This window comes from Teleopsis dalmanni, chromosome 2, assembly GCF_002237135.1.
Source record: "Teleopsis dalmanni isolate 2A chromosome 2, ASM223713v2, whole genome shotgun sequence".
Taxonomy (NCBI): domain Eukaryota; kingdom Metazoa; phylum Arthropoda; class Insecta; order Diptera; family Diopsidae; genus Teleopsis; species Teleopsis dalmanni.
The window spans coordinates 76,756,320-76,774,569 of NC_051847.1; the positions used below are offsets into that span (position 1 = coordinate 76,756,320).

The 18,250-nt window shown below is 30.7% G+C and overlaps 4 protein-coding genes across 4 annotated transcripts; 2 read left to right on the top strand and 2 right to left on the bottom strand.

The window, feature by feature from the left end:
* Nucleotides 1–1,334: 1,334 nt before the first annotated feature.
* On the bottom strand, nt 1,335–3,054 carry LOC119684937. The gene has a single exon (XM_038099076.1). It carries the CDS (start codon nt 2,961–2,963, stop codon nt 1,746–1,748), a length of 1,218 nt encoding a protein of 405 aa, XP_037955004.1. The 5' UTR covers nt 2,964–3,054; the 3' UTR covers nt 1,335–1,745.
* A 1,638-nt stretch (nt 3,055–4,692) lies between these two features.
* LOC119677496 (glutamate-rich WD repeat-containing protein 1) lies at nt 4,693–6,521 on the top strand. The gene is made up of 2 exons (XM_038088859.1): nt 4,693–5,665; nt 5,725–6,521. Exons 1-2 carry the CDS (start codon nt 4,935–4,937, stop codon nt 6,362–6,364), a joined length of 1,371 nt encoding a protein of 456 aa, XP_037944787.1. The 5' UTR covers nt 4,693–4,934; the 3' UTR covers nt 6,365–6,521.
* LOC119677494 (mismatch repair endonuclease PMS2) lies at nt 6,522–17,291 on the bottom strand. The gene is made up of 7 exons (XM_038088856.1): nt 16,887–17,291; nt 16,667–16,810; nt 14,869–15,428; nt 14,231–14,810; nt 12,492–13,184; nt 10,654–10,904; nt 6,522–6,677 (listed from the first exon to the last, which is right to left on the bottom strand). The coding sequence occupies exons 1-7, from the start codon at nt 17,155–17,157 to the stop codon at nt 6,588–6,590; spliced, it is 2,589 nt and encodes an 862-aa protein (XP_037944784.1). The 5' UTR covers nt 17,158–17,291; the 3' UTR covers nt 6,522–6,587.
* Nucleotides 6,939–9,434, top strand: LOC119677495 (solute carrier family 2, facilitated glucose transporter member 3-like). Its single transcript, XM_038088857.1, has 7 exons — nt 6,939–7,077; nt 7,152–7,265; nt 7,330–7,490; nt 7,552–8,146; nt 8,208–8,420; nt 8,820–8,922; nt 8,989–9,434. Exons 1-7 carry the CDS (start codon nt 7,075–7,077, stop codon nt 9,240–9,242), a joined length of 1,443 nt encoding a protein of 480 aa, XP_037944785.1. The 5' UTR covers nt 6,939–7,074; the 3' UTR covers nt 9,243–9,434.
* Nucleotides 17,292–18,250: the final 959 nt, after the last annotated feature.

The window sequence follows — 18,250 nt, forward strand, 5'->3', positions numbered from 1 at the left end:
ATTTATTTCTACAAATATATAAAATTATATTTTATTAGATTTATTTTATAGCACAACTCAAAGTTACATTTTTTATTTATATTTATTTCGATTATTCTTATTTTATTTATAATTTTTGTAATTATTAATAACACAATTAATATGAAATGAATATTATAAGCTTAATATCTAAATATCTTAAATATTATAAAACTAATTAAAGAATTATGAATCTTTCAATATGTTTAATGACGGATTATTGCACTAAGCTTATTTCAGTTTCGTTAATTAGGGTCGCTAATCAGGATTTGTGTCATCTGTCTACGTAGTGCATAAATTCTATTTAAGAATGCTTTAAATGAAGCTTTATATATAGCTTTTTCAGTTTATTTAGTAGTTTTTTAATTATATACATATATCGACGGACGACATCGTGTCACAGTCGCTATTTTAATTATATTTATTTTTATATTTATTTATATATTAATTTAAGATACATCATATTGTAAAAATGAAATTTAAAATGAAAATAAATATACATACATACATACATACATATATTTGTGATATATGTATATATACTATGTGAATATATATATATCCATATATCTTATATATAAAACAGTTATCAAGCGGTTGGATCAAGACCGTACTCGAAAACAACTTTATATATTTTCCCAATATTATCTTAATGCGCGATGCCAATATTTATATTCTTTTGACGTAATACCACCGCGTAGAGTATTCATACAAGAATACTCATACAAGAATCCTTAATATGAATTTTAATTTCTCAGGGGTGTCTTTAACGGGTAACCATGGACTGCGTTATCACCTTAATAAAATGGGTCTGTCCAAAGAGAGATTGTCGACTCTGCTTAGAAGCAGACGAGACTTCCAGTCACATTCTCTGTGTCTGCCCAGCCTTGATCTTGGCCAGGAGGAGGTCACTGGGTCGAGAACTACTCTCCCCTTCTGACATTAAGAGGTCCTCAACGGCCGAAGAAGACTCAACGGTCTTCTATTCGATTAGAGTCTGTTACAGCACAAAAGATCAGTCTTGGTCGCAGTGTTCCGCGGGGAGCTGGTATCATGTTTATTCCTATTCTGTGTTCAAAATTCATTTAATTAAATAATGAAAAACAGTTAACTATCTATTGCAAGTGAATTATTGTATATTATTTGGTAATATCCAAAGGCTTCAGCGCTATATCTATATATGCTAGTTTTTAATTTTATAAACTAAATTATCATTATTAATAAATAAAATAAAATTTGATATGTTTATTGTTGCTTTATAGCATTAGTATTTGTGTGTAGCGTACAATTAAGTTATGTCTAATATAATTACATTAATAAATGATGTGAGTCTTTTTGGTTTATATTATACATTTAAAACTATTCTTATCTGAATAAAATTACACTCACTGGTAGATATTAATAATATTAATCTTATACTTAACATTAATACATGAACACATATTATATTACATTCATACATACATTTCTTATATCGAAGTTCAAGAAACAAACATATATACAAAATTAATTTAGCAAGTTTTCCTTTAGTTTCAAATTTTGAGTTTACAAAAATGTAAATAAGTAAAGCTTTTTATACAAAATATTATAAACTGTAAAATATATTAAAAACTAAATTTTGCCGGAAATGTATTAACGGAAACTATAGGCTTTAATATTTTTACAGTAGAAATAATTGCATTGAGAAGCACACAAGCAATTTAAAATTAACAACCGATTTCAAAAAATCATTTTGTAGATTTTAGATTCCTCGGATTTTTCGTTTTATCCACGTTCGTTGTTTTGGGCGGTGTGGAAGCAGTTTTCCGCTTTGTGTTGACTGAAGGTGCAACATATAGTACTTTATATTTTGGATATGTGGAGGATGCTTTGTTGACGCAACTCTTTCTGAATTGTTGATTGAGTTTTGCGGCAACACCGTTTACGCGATTGGAGTTTGTGAGTAAATCAAATGCATTATTTTTCATCACATCAACTAATTGCTTTCGCGTTCTAGGTAGTTTTGTGTCCCGAAGTTTTCTCACAGTCGCAGTCGCAGCTGTAGTTGTTGTTTGTTGTTTTTTAAAAGATTTTGGTGATATAGTAGTTTTCTTATCGACAATCAAATTTCTTTTACGTATTTCAATCCCCTGAGTTGTTTTGGGACCTTCTGTAGGGTTGGCTCGGTATGTTGGTATTACTTTTTTATTTGAAAAGTGTACCGCTGCGGGTGATGCTCCAGATGTCGTTTTTTGGACACCCGGCCTTTTCTGGTATGTTTTCAAAGGTGTTATGCATTTACGCCATTTTGGTGATGGTGAATTAGTTGTATTTGTTTTTAGCGAGTTTATTTGGTTCATAGTAGCTACATTTGTTGAGTCCATACTATTAGCAAAAACAGATAGTTGTGGCGTTGGAGGTAAATTAAAAGAAGATTGCAGTTCTTCAACTCTTTTGGGTGTGCATCTGACATATCTGACATTTGTAAATGCTTCTCTATAAAGTTTACGTTTTGCTCTTGGCGATTTAGTTGTTGCATTATTTAAGACGTTAGTTAATCTTTCTGCTACGGCATCTCGAGCTTGCTCAGGTGTAGGCAACGTTTCATTATTTGAAGCCGGTGTATCAATAGGAGTAACATTTTCCTTGTCAATTACAGGATCAGATGCCTGTATAGGAGTACTGGTCTGTACTGGAGAATTACGCAATATTGTCGTTACTCCATTATATAAACGCCAAGGTCTGGATTGTGGTTTATTAGTTTTCACTGGTGAGTTAATATGTTTAGCCGCTAGTTTTTTCTCCACACCACAGCATCGACGATTCGGCACGATATTTCTGAAACTTATCCGGCCATTTAAAACTACAGGCACAAATATTTCGGATTCCATTCCAAGGCTTTCTACGAGCACAACGTTTTGGCCCGATATTAACTTAATTGTGAATCTATGATTTTTTGAAGTCATGTTATACAAATAATTTTGACGAAAAATAAATCCGAAAATAATTTTGATAAAAAAATAAATGAAATTTATTTAAAATAGTAATCTTTATAAACAAACGACTTGACAAGTAAAACAAAAATGTAAACACACTCCAATGTACTTTTGTAGTTATTTCAAACCACGGCGGCTTTGTTTCATACTGCCCTCTGTTGTAAAAAATGAATAAGCAAATGATGCCACTCATTTGTATTTAAAAATTTGTATTTATTTTGTATTCAACACTTTATAACGGAATAACGGAATTTCAAGCTTCAAACTGCAAATTTTCACATATTACAATTTCTAATTAATTAATTAAATAATTTAATTTAATTTTAATATATATTGCTTTTAGTTTTGTAATCGCAATAAAGTTGGAAGAATTTTGAATGGAGAATACATACACTTTCAATTTTTATCCTTAAATTCAATAAAAATTATTATAATATAATATTTGTATAAATAACATATATATAGCAGTTTGAACTTATCTGTAATGGTTAAAAAAATTATACCCACAACTATATGTTACAATTATATGTTATAATTATATTATACAATTATAAATATAAATACTATTTAAAAAAGTGAATCTAAATGAAATAATTAAAAGTTAAAATAAAATAAGTATATATTAATGTATAAATATGGTTATCAATACATCAATCTTATGCATTGTTTGTTATAATTTCTTTCATTTTTTAAATGATTTTAAAAACACAGAAACATAGTAAAAAAAATTTATAACATACGAAATTACTCACTCGACACGTTCATAGTATTTAGGTAAGCGCCATTAAACACTCTAAATATATAAAAGGAAAGTAAATATATAATTATAAATCAATTTAATACATTTGTGAGATTAAAAATAGAAACATAATAGAAATAAACTTATTGAAATTTAAGTAAGTAATTTCTGTATATTTCAAAAGTAAATAAGTATAATATTTTACTTAAACATAATATTGGAAACATATTAAGCTAGAACTAATTAGAACTACAGCTAGAACTAATTATGTTGAAGAAATTAAGATTTGGTCGTTTCCATTGTCATGAATTAATTTATGTATGTGAAATAGCTTGTTTGTTTATATTTTACATATAAAAAATTTAAAAAATATTTTAATTTTGGTGCTTTCCTTGTGGAAAAAAATATTTATACATCATTGATTTATTTATATTGAGTCATTTATATGGGAAATTATTCTCATTACCATTCATCATATGTGTCGTTTATTTTAATATGAACCGTACCAAGTGCATTAACTTTTCAATGATTGTATTAAACACAGTAATGAGTTTGTGCATACAATAAACTAATTCTTATTGAGTGAAGTGTATATAAAAAGAATAAATTAAAAACAAACGTTTAGTTATAATTATAATTTATGTAATAGACTATTATTGAAAGAGTTTCATTTATATTTAAAAAAATTATCTATAATAATACATCAAATTAATAATTTGATTGATTTATTATTCAGCACGTCTAAATTATGTTGAGCTATTAGAGCAATAGTAATTAATTGCGTTGTCGATACAATAATATTCGAGATAAATGACTCAATTCAGCACAATAATTCATTCATTTTGATATTTGATACTTTTTTCGTTATAGTGTTTACATTAATTTTTAAAAAAGCTAATTAAACTCCATTTATTTTGAGGTGTGAACATACATATTACATAAAATTTATACATTGTAATGTACAGCATCAGGAACAAATGATTTTCATGTTTAACACAAATTTTAAACAATATTCGGAATATGACAAGAAACATTATTTCCAGCTAGTGGTAACGACAAATTAATTTAACAAATATGGCAACACTTTCCACACACGTGCTCAAAACAAAACAAAACACTCATACAGCTGCGAGAGAACTCCAATCATTTGTTGTTTTCTTATTAAACTAAATAAATAAATTGTTTCAAAATAGTGAAGAAATATGGAAAATCAAGAAGTTGAAATGGAATACATTGAAGCTGAAGATGATGAAGATTCAGATGATATGGAAAACGATAGCGATGAAGGCGAACCAAACAAACCAAAGGAAGTATATTTGCCGGGTAAACCTTTAGACAAGGATGAGGAATTGGTTTGTGATGAGTCTGCATATGTTATGTTACATCAAGCTTCGACCGGTGCACCTTGTCTCAGTTTTGATATTATACCCGATGAATTGGGAGAGACACGAGAAAAATTTCCATTGACTGCATACATGGTGGCTGGGACACAAGCAGCTCGCACACATGTCAATAATTTAATTGTGATGAAAATGGATAATTTGCATAAAACGCAAGATGATGATAACGATGATGATAATAATGAAGAGCTGGAAGACGATGAAGATGATGTGCCGAATAGAGAACAACATAAACAACCGAATATGACATGTGCGCTTATTAAACATCAGGGCTGCGTAAATCGTATACGCGCAAAACGTATCGGTAACACAGTTTTTGCAGCAAGTTGGAGCGAACTTGGACGTGTTAATATATGGAATTTATCCAAACAATTACAAGCTATAGAAGATGCACAATTGCTTAAACAATATGAACGTGAGGTGGCAAATGAACCAGTACAACCAGTTTACACATTTAGTGGTCATCAGAAAGAGGGATTTGCTGTTGATTGGAGCAGTTGTACAGAAGGTGTTTTAGCTACTGGCGATTGCAAGTAATTTTAGCTATAATAATATATATTCTAATACTAATTAATTTGTTGTTTTGTTTTAGACGTGATATACACATTTGGAGTCCACAAGAAGATGGCAGTTGGAAAGTAGATCAACGCCCTTTAGTGGGGCATACAGCATCTGTTGAAGACCTACAATGGAGTCCAAATGAAAGCAGTGTATTGGCTTCATGTTCTGTTGATAAGACTATACGTATTTGGGATTGTCGTGCCGCGCCACAAAAAGCTTGCATGTTAACCTGTGACAATGCACATCAGAGTGATATAAATGTCATTTCTTGGAATCGTACTGAACCTTTTATAGCAAGTGGCGGTGATGATGGATTTTTACATATTTGGGATCTACGTCAATTTCAAACTAAAAAACCCATTGCTACATTTAAACATCATACTGATCATGTCACTACTGTAGAGTGGAATCCACGCGATGCGACAGTTTTAGCTTCTGGCGGAGATGATGATCAAATTGCGCTTTGGGATTTAGCAGTTGAGAAAGATGCTGATCAAGAGGTTACACAATCACAAAACGATGATGAAATAAATAATCTACCACCGCAATTACTTTTTATACATCAAGGTCAAAAAGAGATTAAGGAACTGCATTGGCACCCACAACTCCCCGGTGTGATACTGTCAACTGCAAATAGTGGATTTAATATCTTTCGCACGATAAGCGTTTAGGTTATAGCTGGCTTTTTTCTCTGTTATTGTATAAACAATGGCTTGTTGATAAAATCTAATAAAATAACTCAAACATGATTGTTGGAAAAGTTATTATCTGAAATAACAAATACAAATGTATAAGTGTAAAATATGTATAATTTATTAAAATATGCAAAGCAAGTAATTTTGTAAAATTACAAATAAAAATCATAAAAATAACATTTTAGTTTATAAATATAAATCATTCATCCTGCTCTTCGGGATCGTTTTCATCATGTAACATAGCAATATTAACCAGATGGCGCATAGTAGGTCGACCATGAGGACAATTCTGTAAGCAAAATTGATTTATTAGTAATAGAAATTATACGAGCTTTTCTTATCTAAGTTTATAAAAATATATTTCTTAAAATATAGCAGTTACTAGACAGATTTTGTATGATGCAATTCATCCAGCATCTAAAAAATCTAGCTCGTAATTAAATTGCATTATGTTATATATATCGCTATCGCCTTCTTGATCTTCACAACTGCGATTAGCAGACAAGCGTGCATTGCTAATCTTGTGAAGCTTATCAAAGGTGTATAAATCATTCGATGTAAACAAGGTGGGAAGAGTTAAATAGCAGAGAATATTTCAGGTTCATGGCAAGTATGCAATGTGAATTATTTAGTTTGGTTGTTGTGCTTCAGTTGTACTCACTCAAACGCCGTTGTTGAACCTTAATATGGTAAGTACCTAATGACTTCTTGAGATATTTTTTTGTTAGAAGTTCTCTTGCTAATATTTCACATACATTAACAGGAAAAGAAAACAGGAGAATGGACTACACGTTTGGCAGTTACCGGTGTTGCTTTAACATTGGGTACAGCTTTACCAGGTGGCTACTGCATTGGAGTTATGAATAATTTAGCTACTGTATTTTCTCTGAAAAAAAAAATAACCTAACACATAAGAAAATATACAACAAATCTATTTGTAGGTAATATGCGATTGGTGCAGTGATGTGCTGCGCATGCAATATTCCGTAGTGCTCTCAGATGCTGCTATGAATACATTATGGTCGGCCATAGTTTCAGTATTTTTGCTAGGCGGTATTGTAGGTGCTATTGGTGGTGCATGGATGTCAAACAAATTTGGCAGGTAAAATCACTCGTTTAGTTGATTCTCATATAGGTAAATCAATCAATTTTCTTCTAAACAGAAAAGCATGTATGTTGCTTTGTGCAAGTCTTCTGCTCAATGGGGCAATACTCTTCTACTGTTGTCGCTTGTTTAAATCAGTTGAGCTTTTAGTTATTGGACGCTTTATAGTTGGCATCTCTGCTGGTTTAACAACATCAAGTTTGCCTGTGTATCTCTGTGAATTAGCCCCACTATCCTTACGTGGCACCTTAGGTGTACTAAATGGTATGGGTTTTACGGTGGGTGTGGTGGTTGGACAAGTTTGCAGTTTGAATGGCGTCTTTGGTGCAGCAGATAAATGGCACATCGCTATAAGTTTTTATGTTATTCTAGTTATCATTTGTTTTGCGCCAGTTTGTTATTTTCCGGAAAGTCCCAAATGGTTATACATTGTAAAACGGAATAATAAGGCTGCTCACAGGCAATTGGAACTGTTACGTGGACACGATAAGTCAGATGTAATAACAAAGGAAATTGATGAAATGGAAACCGAAAGAAACCTTAAAAATCAAACTAGCAGTTTTGGTGAAGTCTTAAAGAATCCAGCATTGCTGCTGCCTATATTCATAGTATGCGTTTATCAAGGAGGACAACAGCTTTCTGGTATAAATGCGGTAAATTAAAATATTTAATAATTGATGGAGATCTTATAATGGATTGTGTTTGTTTATTTAGATATTTTACTATTCGGTGTCGATATTTAAAAGAGCAGGAATGAGTGCTGAAGCTGCAGAATTAACCAATCTGGCCGTTGGTTTTGTTAATTTGGGTGTCGGTTTATTTAATCCCTATCTAATGGCTAAAGTAAATCGTCGTCCTTTAATGTTGGGCTCATCAATTTGTTGCGGCATATTTCTTTTCTCATTTGCTATAATGCTCAAGTATATGGTGAGTATAGAAAATTTTTTATTTAAAAATATAGAAGCATTTTTTTTTTTTTGGTAATACATATAAATAAATTATTTTTAAATAGATATTTCAATAATTTATAATTCAATAATTAAATCGATTTTTAATATCGGTTTTTACGAAAGAAACTAAATTCTTAATATAAACTATTGAGAGAGGTTTTTATGGAACAGTAGTGAATTGCAACAACAACATTTTTTTTTTATTATTCTTGTTTTTTTTGGATTTTTGTCTGAAATACCCATCATTAGTGCTCTTGGAATTAAGACCACTTCACATCTATTGAAAAAAAACTTTAGCCTTCAGATAATTTTATATAAAATAATCCTACGTTTAATCCTAATAAAGTGAAACTCTATTACCTTTTTTATTCAATAGGATTACATTGATTGGTTTGCAACTGGCTGCATAGCTTGTATTTTCCTATATATAATTGCATTTCAGTTAGGTATTGGACCAATACCACCATTTATTGCTTCAGGTAAATTGGAATAATCATTTTATACAATACATATACCATACTAGTATAATATTATAATTTTTTTAGAACTTTTTGAAGTTGCACCGCGATCTGTGGCTATGTCTCTGAGTAGCATATCTTGTTGGGGTTGCTGTTTTATTCTTTGCATGGCTTTTCCAACTCTACAAGTAGCTTGGGGTGCTTGGGTTTTCCTACCATTTTCAATAACGTGCGCGATATTATTTGTAGTCACTTATTATTATCTACCGGAGACAAGAAATCGAGATATATCACAAGTGGCGCGCTCAATCTCAAATGGATTTAAATCCAAAGTACGATGAATTTTTAAAATAACTGAATTATATTTAATTAATAGTTATAATGTATTTATATTGTTTGTATATAATAAAAGTAGTAGTGGTACAATAATTGAAAAGGCAAGACAAGATAATTACCACCTATATTATAAGAAAGAACTATATTATTCGATATACATCGGTCTTCCAAATAAAAAATCAAATAAAAATTTTTGATACTGTGAACATTTTCTTCATAAAATAAAAATTGTTATGAAACCGAACCTCTTTGAGATTGAATATTTTTAAAAATTGGATCGTATACCGCATATTATTACTATATAGTTATGTTATGATACTGGCTCGTTGTGATGCCATAGACAAAGCTTTTACTTCAGACAGAAATAATCACTTTAATGGTTGTAATTACCTTACTAAATGATTGGTAGTAGTTGTTACTGAATTCTTTCTCTGTTCTGAATTTTTTAAAAAAGATTAAAACGCTCAACGATATGTGGGCATCTGTTATCAATTTGGGTACGTTACATTAAAAGAAAGTCCAATTCTGTCATTGAGATGCTCCGCAGAGATGTCAGTCTTGTGGTAGGATTACGTACAGGTCATTGCAGATCAGGTAACCATGTTAGAAGATTGAATCTCTCTATCAATTATATTTGTCGCAGTTATGGAAAGGTGGATGAAAACGCCTCCTATCTGCTTCTCTTAACACTTTAAGGAATTTCTGTTTTAAGAATCATGGCCAACTACAAGAACCTCTCTTAAAAAACATTATAAACGTTGCCAAAGGTTCAAAGTGGTTTTAAACCTCTGACTATTTCCGCATAGGCTAATACAATGGGCCTAAATGGATTCCTAAGGAGCGACGATACAATCTGCAACAACCCAGTAATTGCGTTCTTTTGAGAAGATACGACTCTACCATTTAAGTAAATGAAAAACAACTTGGTAAGTTGCCTCAAGTTTTTAAACCTAAAAACTTTGATAAGCCCCTAATTTGAAGAAATAACCGCTTCAAGGTACTTAGAAGGGGTCCTTAAGAACGGGTATCTGGACCCATTTTCTAGCGAATGATAGATACTAACACAAGAGTCCAAGTACAGTTTCGTCGTCTTTTGCAAAGCCATAATACCGACAAAAGTCGTTAGAGGATAGAACAAGTCTTATTGCATGCTGTTCTAACCAATAATGACCTGTCAGCAACGATATCGTAATACTGAGTTGGTCCGGCTTTAGTTTAAGTAACTAACTGATACTAATTTGTTACAGTTTGAACCATATAAGTTTCGTAGTCAGATTTATATATGCAAGCTTTCCTTGCTAACCCTTGGTATTTATGTTCAATTGTCAGTTTAATAATTGAAAGAGTGATACTAATATCCGAGAAGCGAAATTTGGAAAGTATAGTATGTAGTGATTGTATATTATTTCTACCTACCCATGGTTGTTCTATTTCTCCCATGTGTCTTATAAGTGTTTTCATAGTTGACTTATTCAATGCCTTTCCAATCATAACAGACTTGCGACATGCCCTTGATGCAAACATAGCTCGTACACGGGAAGGTCGGCACACTGTACCTTCAGGAGCATCATGTAACATAAATATAAGTTCGTCAATATCTTCCTTGCCAAATTCCCAATTTTTACTAACAGGCTTTCCAAGCAATCGTACTTTTTTAGTAGGTGGTGCTGAAAAAATAAAAAATATATAATATTAAGTTATAGAATTGTTATAATTATTATTAAGTTTATATAATAGAGATATAACTTCCAAAAAAGAAGAGAGATTAATGCTTTTTAAAACACATTAGCATGCTACTAATATCAAATACGATTATGGTATTACTGTAGCGATTTAAACAACAGACTGGGGACGAAAGCTTTAAAATGAGCTAAAGATAAATATGAATATAATTTCTAAATTAAAACTTTAATACCAAATGTCAGCACCCAATTTAAGTTAATGAACTTTGTGCCTTTCTGACAACTCAGTAACTGGTTTCAATGGGGTATGTGTGGTGGGACGGATAAATATACTTGCAGACCCATGACTATAATTTTATTATTGCACTGGCAAAAAGTTCTGATAATATAAAAATAACACTGTTAGGTGGTATGTAGTATATAGATGTCTGGCGAAAAAGTTAAGCACATGGTTAGATTTTACAAATATAGTTTTATGCGAGTCTTCCTCAACTCTTCCACTAACAGATTAATATATTTTTTTTATCAAAAAGACATATCTGTGAAGTATTGATGCTGCTCTTTTGAGCAAGTTCTTGAAATATTCAGATTTCAATCATATCAAAATATAGTTCTCTAAGAAGACTAATGAACACCCCATGGCTGTGTAAAATAGTTGAAATTCTTGCGCGAATTCGATTTCCCGATTACATCGGTTTAACAAGAAACTTAGTGGATTCTGCTATTTAGCAACTTTTTGAAATATTGTAATATAGTTCTAAGAAGTCTAGTGAAGGCCCAGTGGCTGTGTATAATTGATATGAAATTCTTGACCGATTCTGGTTTCACGGCTACAAGGCTGTAATAAGAGATTTAGTGGATTCTGCTATTTTGAGCAACTTCTCGATATATCAAGGTTAGAATCATTTCAAAATATAATTCTAAGAAGAAATATAATTCTAAAAACTATCAATTCATATATCATATTCAATATATGCTGATATATCATATTTTTGATATCATAAAAAAATAATTTATTCTAGTCAATATAATCAGAACTAATCACCACCATAAGGGACTAAAATTGGTTTAAATACTAACTCTAGGATAAAACCACAAAAAGATAAGATAAACAATACCTAACAGTTAGTTGGGGCATCAGCCGGCTAAAATGTAGTGGGAGCAAGTGGCTATGTGAATATAAAAATGATTTAAAGATTTTTCGAATTTGGTGCATATAGCTGGACATGTTGAGTCCCGTAATTAAACAAGGGCACACAACTTCATGAGAAGAAAACGGGATATCAAAATTACAACTGGGGAAGTAATTCAACATAATATATGTTAAAATTCAAATCTGAGATTCAAACGAAGTCGAGTAGATTAAACAGAGTAAATCAAAAGTTATTTATCAGTCTAAAGTTCATAATCATTTTAAAGCTAATAATATTTCTGGAACTGATACCTCATCCCTCGAAATTCAATGAACTACGATACCAGATGCTAGATACCATTCAGAAATTATTCGGAAGCAATAGTAAACATATTACATATAATCAATTAAATATGTGTTAATATTTGGTTCTGACTTACCGTCTTGATCGATTTGAAATTTAAAACCATTCTTTTCGAAAACCTCCAAATTATCAAGTAGGATCATTTCATTCACAGCTGTCAGTTCCAGTTGTTGTGGTACAGCAAGTGGCTGATTTTGCAATACAGTCGTGGACTGCAAAGTCTCAAAATTATACTTTTCATCGGTGGCATGCTGATCGACAATAAAGAGATCTGCATCTAATTTAACTATAATGAAACCCAAATTGAATTGACCAATTATTTCCATTGTAGCAAATGAGTCTTTTGATATTTCCTTCTGTAGTTCTGCTTCAGCATTTTCATTTTGACTTGGACTGATATCAGTTTTAAAACGTAATTTATCCAGTTTAGCTTTGTTTTTCATCGATTTTTTCAATGTCGCTTCAGCATTCAAACCAAATTCTATTTCAGCTATTGTTGTACGCATCTGTGTGTTAGAAAATATATTTCTCTGAGCATTATCAGAATCGCTATCTAATTTTATTATTTTTGTTTCTGATAATGGTACGATTTCTTCACTAACACTATCTGTGGATTTCTCTGAGTTCAATACGTTGTCTTCTGCATAATCAACTGGTTTAGGTGCTATAATTTTTATTTGTGGTTTCGCTGGTGTTAATACCTTGCAATCTATGCGTTCAACAATAGTGGATGAGTTGAGTAAAGATTTTTTTGTCAGTGCATCATATTCTGTAATATAGAGAAAATAATTAATATTTTTTATTTTTAGTTCACATATAGATATCATATTGATATCATAAAGACAGTTCAATAATATCAAATGATTTCCAAATCATACAATATTGTTGTTATTATTATTGTCGTAATTCGAAGAGATCTACTGGTATTTTCCGAAAATCTCTATATTAACCAGAACGAGTACATAAATCATGTTTTTATTTCTCAATCAAACCAGACTAGTTCCATGTTCCAAAAACGGCTGGCTCTTCGGCTCGGAACCAGTCTTCAGTTTCGACAACTAAGTGTTATTCACCATCCCTCAAAAGGATTTTACGAGCAGATCCCTACGGGCTAACACAATAACAATTGGTATTTTCCGATGTGATTAGGTTTGCATATTTCCACCACCATCCTCTGTCCTCATACCTTTTATACCCGTAGAGTCAGCTTGGAACAATATCTAATCTTGACAAAATGCAGTCTTGCAGATTTGGACCAGTTGCTATCGGATGTTTTATGTTTACTCTCTTCAAGCATAATGAAAAATGCTTCTTGTAAAGGAGCATAATCAACTACTTTCTAAGCAATATAAGCTTGTGTGCTTCACAATTTGAGCAACATAGAGCCCTCTTTTTATTAAGCATTCGTCGATCTCTTTTTAAGTGTCTTGAATATATCATGCCCAATATCTCAAAAACTAAGTTATATTAATATATAGCGTAATTGAAAGTTAATTAGAATAGCGTGTCCGAGACAAGATGTTGTCAGTCCGAATGCTCTAGAAATCGAACTTCGTCATCAAATTAATTAAATAAACGACTTTAGGTATTTCAATTCCCTCTACAGAATAATAATCATCCTATAAACATAACACATATGTTGTTTACGCTTTCAAGAATAATTTAATATTAATGACAAGATTGTAAAACGCCTAAGTAACATTGTAAAAGAATGTCTAATACAAAAGTTGCGCCATCTCTTATTAAATTTAAAAAACTAAGTTAAACACCCAATGAAAAGAGGTGTAAAATGATAAAAATTTCTTAAATATTTACCTGCAGAGCATTTATTAATTTTTTCAATATTAAAAGAACTGTCATTCTTTGATTGATTTCCAGCTTCGTCATCATCAGTATCACTATCGGATTTAAAAGCGTACAGTTTATTAGCTTCCTCTCTAGATTGCGTTAGAAAGCTTTGTATTTTCTGTAATTTTTGTGATTGTGCATTTAATTCTTCTTCAGACTTTCTCTTGGCCGCCGCCAATGTGGGTGGAGGTTTGCTTTCAGTATTTCCAGTACGTTTCCATTGCGATAAAGCCGATAAAAAATTTTGCGCTGTACTTATAGGTACAATACTTTCATCGACTTCAACTTTAATTTTTGGTTCCACCTTAATCATGCTCATTATTGACGAGTTTTGTACTTTATATGTCGACGGTATATTTCCGTAAGTATTAAGTAAAGCCTTTTTAATCATAATTAGTAGAATTTTCTCATTATTAACCAATAGCTGACGTTTATCAGGTGTTAAATTAACGTCAACATCTGAATGTGCCAACAATACGTTTAAATAGACAAAAGGATATTGTTGTACATTATAACGATGATACACATCATTGACTGTCTTTGCAATCTAACGAAGAATATATAAATTAATATAATAAAATAATAATTATTAGAAAAATACACACATTTCTTGGATCACAAGGACGATTATTTATATAGTAGTATTGTCGATCTTTTGCTGCACGGCCTGAACCATGACTACAGCTGGAAACAATACCGTCAAGTTGAAAATTTGCTGCTTTTAAGAGTTCCACATCTTCATTGGAGATTTGCATGCTATCGCCAGTGTCACTAGTTAGGTCAGCAATAATGCTCTGCTCCGTTGTGGTTTCATTTTCATTAAATGCTGATTTCAATGCTATGACATCTGCTACTTGCTTGCTGCCAAATATGGCATTTATGTTTGCTAGCACACTCTGTGAACCATGAGTTTGCATAATGGTCGATCTATTGCCTTTTGCTGTTTGATTGGTGCAAATGATGCGTACACCTTTGGACACTAAACAATAAGCTTGCAACATTTGACACATTTTGGAGAACTCCTTTTTTATATTCTTTGTAAAATCTCTTTTACGCACTGGTAATGTGGAGAATAGATTTGTCAACGTTACTGTGGTACCAACTGGACGTGCACACGCTGAACGTTTCTTTATTTTCCCTTCATGGTCCAACTCAAGTTTAATACCTTAAAGTATTTTTTATAATTAATAATTATTATCGCTCTAATTATTTAATATTGTTAAGTAATTTTGATCGGGCTTCGGGTCATGTAACCTGGAAATGATTTAGCCGGTAGATTGAAATGTATGCAATAAAAAAATTTAAGGGACTTTAAACAACGAAATGTTTTTTATTTTATTAATTTTTTGTATCGACTTAAAACCCGATTAAAATTAATTGATTAAATTATTATTGATTTTTAAAGGAGATAATTTCAATAAAAATTTAATATGATAATAATAAAATAACAATATCTACTATAAATAATAAACAATAATATAGATTAAATTAAAAATTGATAAAATTAATAACTGATTAAATTGATAATTGATTAAATATTATTTATTAAATAGATTCTATTAATAGAGATTTGAATTGATAATAGAAAAAATTATAATATCAATTATCAATAGTAATCAATAATATAGATTCCATTAATAATTGATTGATTGATTTAGTACTCGATTAAATTAATAATTAATTAAATTATTATTGATTTGTTAAGGATATTATTTTAATAAATAATTTGAATTGATATAAATAATATAATAAAATCTCTTATAAATAATAATCAATAATTATATATAAAATTAATAATTGATTAAATCAGTTACTAATTAAATTTTTAATTGACTAAGTCATTATTAATTTATTAAATAGATTATTTTAATAAATTATTTGAATTGATAATAAATAAAATAATTTACTATTTAAAAATGAATATTAGATCCAAGTGTTGTCTCTAGAATTTTGTGGATGTATACAAGATATAATATATTAATATTTAAAACTACTTATATGCAATAGATTGAAAATTTAGACTATGTGAGCTATATGTTACAGGACACTGTAGACTCAATTACCATATGAAAAAATATAGGTGTGGTATAAAGTGATTCCTGTCGACTCTCTCATGAAGAGATGGAATGATCAGAATATATTCTGTGTAACTGCCCAGCAGCGACATAACGTAGACTTAAATACCTTGGAAGCGGCATCTCAGTCCCAAATTAAATAGGTGAAATTAAGCCCACAGCAATTACGAGATTTATAAATTGTCTACAACTAAAACAGTTGGGCCTTTAGGTGAAAAATAGATCTTTTAGGTCAGAGTGCATTCATTGCCTATTATTATCACTCCATTTCAATTGGAGTTCATTAGAGATATTACTAAAATATTTTACTTTTTATAATATTACTCACCTACATCTGTGTTTTTATGTCGCGTTACAATAGTCATATCAGATAAAGCACACAAAGAACTCAAAGCTTCTCCACGAAAACCAAAAGTCTCCACGCCTTGCAAGTCCACGAATTCCCTGATTTTCGATGTATGATATTTAGCAGCTAACAAAAGTAAAAGTAGACAAACTCATATAAGTCAATATATGTATATATCTTTATAGCAACAAATCGCACTTACTCATTCCTTCTAAATTGTGCTCCTCAACACCACTGCCATTGTCACTGACTTCAATGGATTCCAGTCCTTGATCTCGTAATTTGATTTCAACAATAGTAGCCCCTGCGTCAATACCATTTTCTACCAATTCCTTAACAGCAACTGCTAAACTCAAAACAACTTGACCAGAACATATTTTATGCACTGAATCCTTTCCAATGGCTTTGATTTTACCGGAAACTTCTGTCGTGGGCTCCGGTATGCATGCGTCGGTTGCTTCAGATTCCGTCATTATCAATAATTATTTTAAAAACTCAATAAAATATATAACAAAATTAAAATTTATTTATACTATAACTTTTCACACTATATAATGACAAAATTGTTTTTTAAAATATTAAGCAAAAATAAAATTCAAGTTTTGTTAAAAATGTAAACAAATTAGTAGGAAATTATTTCGCGGGATTTATTCAACAGGGTTGTTTTATGTTTAGCACTGAAATAATACAGTGGTCTTCAGAAGTTATGGTATAAGTCAAAACTAAATCAAATCTGTAAAATGTTTTTATTATTGATACAATTGTTATTAAATATATCCCATGTTGCATATTGGAAAAAATTTAAATTCGTAAAAAATTTTAAATATTTTTGATAAGAAATTTTTAACATAATATGTGGATATAAATGAAGATATCTAATATATCATAGAATATTAGATAACCTTTTTGCCATATAGTTCTTTTTTATAAGTGAGTGAGTTAGTGGGAAGCATAGAAAGCCACAGTGTGAAACTTAAACCCACTAAAATCATCTCTAAAGATAACAAAACAGATCAATTTTATTGAACCCTTATTTTGGTAATCAATGAAAATATATTACAAATAGATGTCATGCTACCCATCGTGATATTCAAAATGAGTTAATGGTTATGTCAAACGTATTAACGTAGTGATTGTAATACTATTAGGTGCTAAACGTATAGATTTTGATTGTAGTAGTAATTATGTCCAAATATTAAGTGTGAAAAAAGTTGTGAAGTGAATGAAATGAACAGAAAGGAACAAATAATCAATCAAATAGCAGTTAATCTTAATAGATGACCAATAATGGCATGGTTTTGATTCCCGGGAACGTTTCTTTAACGACGAAAAACAACTTTTTCTTCTATGTTATATATCAATATAGCTGAGTTTTCAAGATATCAGGCTGTAAACTTAGAAATATAGCATACAGCGTAGTGGAAAAAGTTGCTTTCTTTCTCAAATCAGCGTACTCAGGATATCGGAAGCGCACCATATCTAATATTGAACTTTTATTTTTAAGTGTAAGGCAGGATAAAACCAAGGCATTCAGTTAGTTGACAGATTAGACTTCTTTAATTTCTT

Coding starts and splice junctions, on each gene's coding strand:
- LOC119684937 (XM_038099076.1), bottom strand. CDS start 2,963: ATGACTTCAAAAAATCATAGATTCACAATTAAGTTAATATCGGGCCAA.
- LOC119677495 (XM_038088857.1), top strand. Junction 7,266..7,329: donor TTATGAATAATTTAGCTACT/GTATTTTCTCTG, acceptor ATCTATTTGTAG/GTAATATGCGATTGGTGCAG. Junction 8,421..8,819: donor CTATAATGCTCAAGTATATG/GTGAGTATAGAA, acceptor TTTATTCAATAG/GATTACATTGATTGGTTTGC.
- LOC119677494 (XM_038088856.1), bottom strand. CDS start 17,157: ATGACGGAATCTGAAGCAACCGACGCATGCATACCGGAGCCCACGACA. Junction 15,429..16,666: donor ACATAAAAACACAGATGTAG/GTGAGTAATATT, acceptor AAATACTTTAAG/GTATTAAACTTGAGTTGGAC. Junction 13,185..14,230: donor AATTAATAAATGCTCTGCAG/GTAAATATTTAA, acceptor TCTATATTACAG/AATATGATGCACTGACAAAA.
- LOC119677496 (XM_038088859.1), top strand. CDS start 4,935: ATGGAAAATCAAGAAGTTGAAATGGAATACATTGAAGCTGAAGATGAT. Junction 5,666..5,724: donor TTAGCTACTGGCGATTGCAA/GTAATTTTAGCT, acceptor GTTTTGTTTTAG/ACGTGATATACACATTTGGA.